The sequence below is a fragment of the Sminthopsis crassicaudata genome, chromosome 4 (assembly GCF_048593235.1).
Source record: "Sminthopsis crassicaudata isolate SCR6 chromosome 4, ASM4859323v1, whole genome shotgun sequence".
Classification (NCBI taxonomy): domain Eukaryota; kingdom Metazoa; phylum Chordata; class Mammalia; order Dasyuromorphia; family Dasyuridae; genus Sminthopsis; species Sminthopsis crassicaudata.
The window spans coordinates 354,389,371-354,393,136 of NC_133620.1; the positions used below are offsets into that span (position 1 = coordinate 354,389,371).

The 3,766-nt window shown below is 50.0% G+C and overlaps 1 protein-coding gene across 2 annotated transcripts; it reads left to right on the plus strand.

The window, feature by feature from the left end:
* Positions 1-999: 999 nt before the first annotated feature.
* On the plus strand, positions 1,000-3,175 carry ARL4D (ARF like GTPase 4D). Of its 2 annotated transcripts, none has more exons than XM_074261713.1 (2): positions 1,000-1,217; positions 1,831-3,175. In XM_074261713.1, the coding sequence occupies exon 2, from the start codon at positions 1,931-1,933 to the stop codon at positions 2,540-2,542; it is 612 nt and encodes a 203-aa protein (XP_074117814.1). In that variant the 5' UTR covers positions 1,000-1,217; positions 1,831-1,930; the 3' UTR covers positions 2,543-3,175. The 2 variants fall into 2 exon arrangements, with proteins under 2 accessions (XP_074117814.1, XP_074117815.1); XM_074261714.1 differs by having other exon boundaries at positions 1,100-1,343.
* The last annotated feature ends 591 nt before the right edge of the window (positions 3,176-3,766 follow it).

The window sequence follows — 3,766 nt, forward strand, 5'->3', positions numbered from 1 at the left end:
CATTTCACTTAGCATCAATTCATTTAAGTCTCTCCAGGCCTTTCTGAAATCATCCTGCTGATTGTTCTTTATAGGACTGCTACAAACATTTTTGCATGTGTGGGTCCCTTTCCCCTCTTTAGTATTTCTTTGGGATATAAGCCCAGTAGTAGCACTGCTGGGTCAAAGGGGATGCACAGTTTGTTAGATCTTTGGGCAGAATTGTTCTCCAGAATGGTTGGATCTGTTCACAACTCCACCAAAAATGTATCAGTGCCCCAGTTTTCCCACAGCCCCTCCAACATTCATTAGTATCTTTTCCTGTCATTTTAGCCACTCTGAGAGGTGTGAGGTGGGGTATACCTCCCAGTTGCCTTAATTTTGTGGTACATCAGAGTTACTTTAATTTGCATTTCTCTAATCAAAAAGGAATTTAGAGCCTTTTTCCATACGACTAGCAATGGCTTTAATTTCTTCATCTGAAAATTGTTCATATTCTTTGACCATTTATCAACTGGAGAATGGCTTGTATTCTTATGCATGTTATTTTCTTTCGAGTCTTCGCTGTAATTCACACGATTTATCATGAAACAAATACTTTTGTTACACAGAAAGTGGAATTCTGCCATTTAAATATGCGGAAACTTTCTGATGTTACAGCGAGGAGGTAAGGTTAGACATAAGAAGGAACTTCCCGACTCGGAATGCAATGGAAACGACAGCCTGGGGTCACTGGAAATAGTGACAGATTGAGGAGTGTCTTTCCCTGAAGAGGCCTAGAAGCACAAGGGGAGATACACTGTCCTTGTGGCGGAATTATTCTAGCCCCTAAGACACCCCCTCCCTTCCTGGGTTGACATCTCTGCCAAAGATATCCCTCTTGTGGCGATCCTTGATCCTCTATTTTAGTTTTCAGCGTTAACATCTGGAGGAGAAAAAAGGAGAATAGAGTGTGGGGGAGGATAGGAGGTAGGTGATGGGAATCTTGGCTGTAATTCCTCATTTCTCTTCCTTTCACAGGCCGAAGCAGCAGGAGAATCCCTGGGCTGTCCTCCGGATCGCCCATTGGCTGTTGTCCCGATGACGTCATGTTGCGGGTTTTTAAGGCTGGGGACTCGACACCCCTTCGCGGCAGAGCTGAACAGCAGCGCAGAGTGACAGTCCAGGTGGGCCCGGGCCCTGCGCGGGACCCGGACCCAGACTGCGAAGGCGCGGTTCCTCGGAGTAGCTGAAGAAAGGTACGGAGGCTGTTCCGAGCGAGCGGCGTTGGGGAATTCGGGGCGTCCGCGCCGGGGCTGAGGGACTGGAGAATCAGCGGCCGCAGGAGGGTGGGATGCACGACTGGAGGAGCGCCGGCAAGATTGGTGAGAGAATAAGAGTGCTCGGCTCAAGCCTTGGCACCCCCGGGTTGGGGAGGGGGATCCTCCTAGTCCCGGGAGTGTCCCCTGGTTAGGAGAGCGGAGAAGGCTTCTGGAGGCTGCGTGCATGTCTAGCGAGGAGGGTCCTAGGGACCCTCCCCCGGCATCTCCTCTCCTCTCCTGCGAATTCACACGTCACTCGGTCCCAGTCCCGGCTTTTATTGAAGTTTTGCAGCGCGGGGTGATAGCGGGGTCCTCTTCGCGCGCCCTTGTCCGTCCCCTCCCCCAGAGGCATACAACCCATTCTAAATAGAGAAACTAAAATCTGCAGAGGAGAAAGAATAAGCTTGTTTTTTGGATCGAAGAATGCGGCTGCAGGGAATTTACTGGGAGGGAGGCGGGGAGGGAGGGAAGACAGGTAAGGTGTCTGTCTGTCGGCCTACGTGCTATCTCGCATCCCCAGTCACCTCCCCTGTGTTTGTTCCCTTTCCAGATAATCCAGCTCCGACCTCGTAATCTTGCTAAGAAACTTCCTCTCCATCCCTGCTCTGTCAGTGGGAACCAAGCTGCCTTAGGGGGTGCCCGTCCTAACCATGGGAAACCACCTCACCGAGATGGCACCGAACGCCTCTGTATTCCTGCCCCACTTTCAGGCCTTGCACGTGGTGGTCGTCGGACTGGACTCGGCAGGAAAGACCTCCCTGCTGTACCGCCTCAAATTCAAGGAGTTTGTCCAGAGCGTCCCCACTAAGGGCTTCAATACAGAGAAGATCCGGGTGCCTGTGGGAGGGTCTCGGACTATCACCTTTCAGGTGTGGGATGTAGGAGGGCAGGAAAAATTGCGGCCACTGTGGCGTTCCTACACCCGGCGCACGGACGGGATGGTGTTTGTAGTGGACTCTACAGAGACGGAGCGGTTGGAGGAGGCTAAAATAGAACTGCACCGGATCAGCCGGGCCTCCGACAACCAAGGCGTGCCGGTGTTGGTTCTGGCCAACAAGCAGGACCAGCCCGGGGCATTGAGCGCCGCAGAGGTGGAGAAGCGGCTGGCCCTCAAAGAGCTGGCCACTGCCACCCTCACCTACGTCCAGGGCTGCAGTGCTGTGGATGGACTGGGGCTGCAGCCCGGCCTAGAGAGACTTTATGAGATGATTCTTAAACGAAAGAAGGTGTCCTGGACTGGAACTGGGCGGAAAAGGTGGTGAAGCCGGGGACCAAGGATAAGCCCATTTATTCTGAGACACTGGGGACCTGTGTGCCCCCTCTGCTCTTCTCACTTATGAAGGACCAGGAGCTTCCGGCCTCCAAGAAAAACGGGAACATTGGAGAACCTTCTATGTACTTGTTTTTGAATGCCTTCTGGGGGGAGGGGGGTAGGATTTTATAATACCACCTTCCCCACTCGATCTCCCATTATGTGAAGTGGAGGCTGTTGGAGCCGTGGACTAGCTCAGAATCCAAATGTGACTCTACCTCATCCCTACTTCTACCTTTTTCCTTCTAGGTTTGAAAAAAATCAGGATGATTTTGTGTGGAAAAGGGGTGAAGTTTGAAAAATGAACTCGAGGTTGAACTTTTAAACACCCCCTCCTGAATTTTTAAATTTTTAGTCTATATTTTAGACCCTAAGGGTTTATTTTCTAAGAACTTCAGTTCACAATAAATAGTCTCTATTTTTTTTTATGTGTGTGAAATTCTCAAAGGAAACTTCTACCCTATCCCCAATTCCTCTAGAAAAAGAAAGCCATGTCTGTTCTGTATTATTAATAACAGTACTTTTTTTATGTAGGATTTTGTCTGTATTAAGTTATTAAAATAGTGAAACTATGGTCTTGGTAGACTGGTGTCTCCCAGCTACAGTGGAGTCTTCTTTCTACACCTTATTCTCCTCCCAGATATTTCTCTTCTTTCTTTGGCTGTTGTCATAGCTGGACAGTGGATTTATTCAGGGACCCATAGTAAATTAGTAACTCGGAATTTTATTAGCTGGAGCTGACACATGTCACTGACCCTTCTCCTTTCTGACAACTCTTACAAGATTCATTTGGGAGGCAGAATGACATTCCTTCAGGGACTTTCCCTCCCTGCAGCCCAGAGAGACAAACCAACCGCACAGGTTGGCAATGGAATGAGGAGCTCTCTCTTCTCCCCTCCCCCAAACCTCCTAATCCTGTGGATTTCAGATTTTGGGCAGCTGCAGCTGGAAGTAGGGAAGTTAGAGCTGACTGGGGCCAGGCTGCCTTCAGTGACTAATCTCTGAATCTCTCTAGCCCTGGGAACTGCTGCTTTTCCCATGTGAAGGGCAGAACCAGATTTAGACCTCTGTGCCTGTGCCTGTCAGGAGTGGAGTGTGCCAGCTGCTTCACCCTTTCCCCTGCTCCTCACTCAAAGTGAGAGAATCTTTTCTTGGTTTTGCTGCTGCTTGGAGG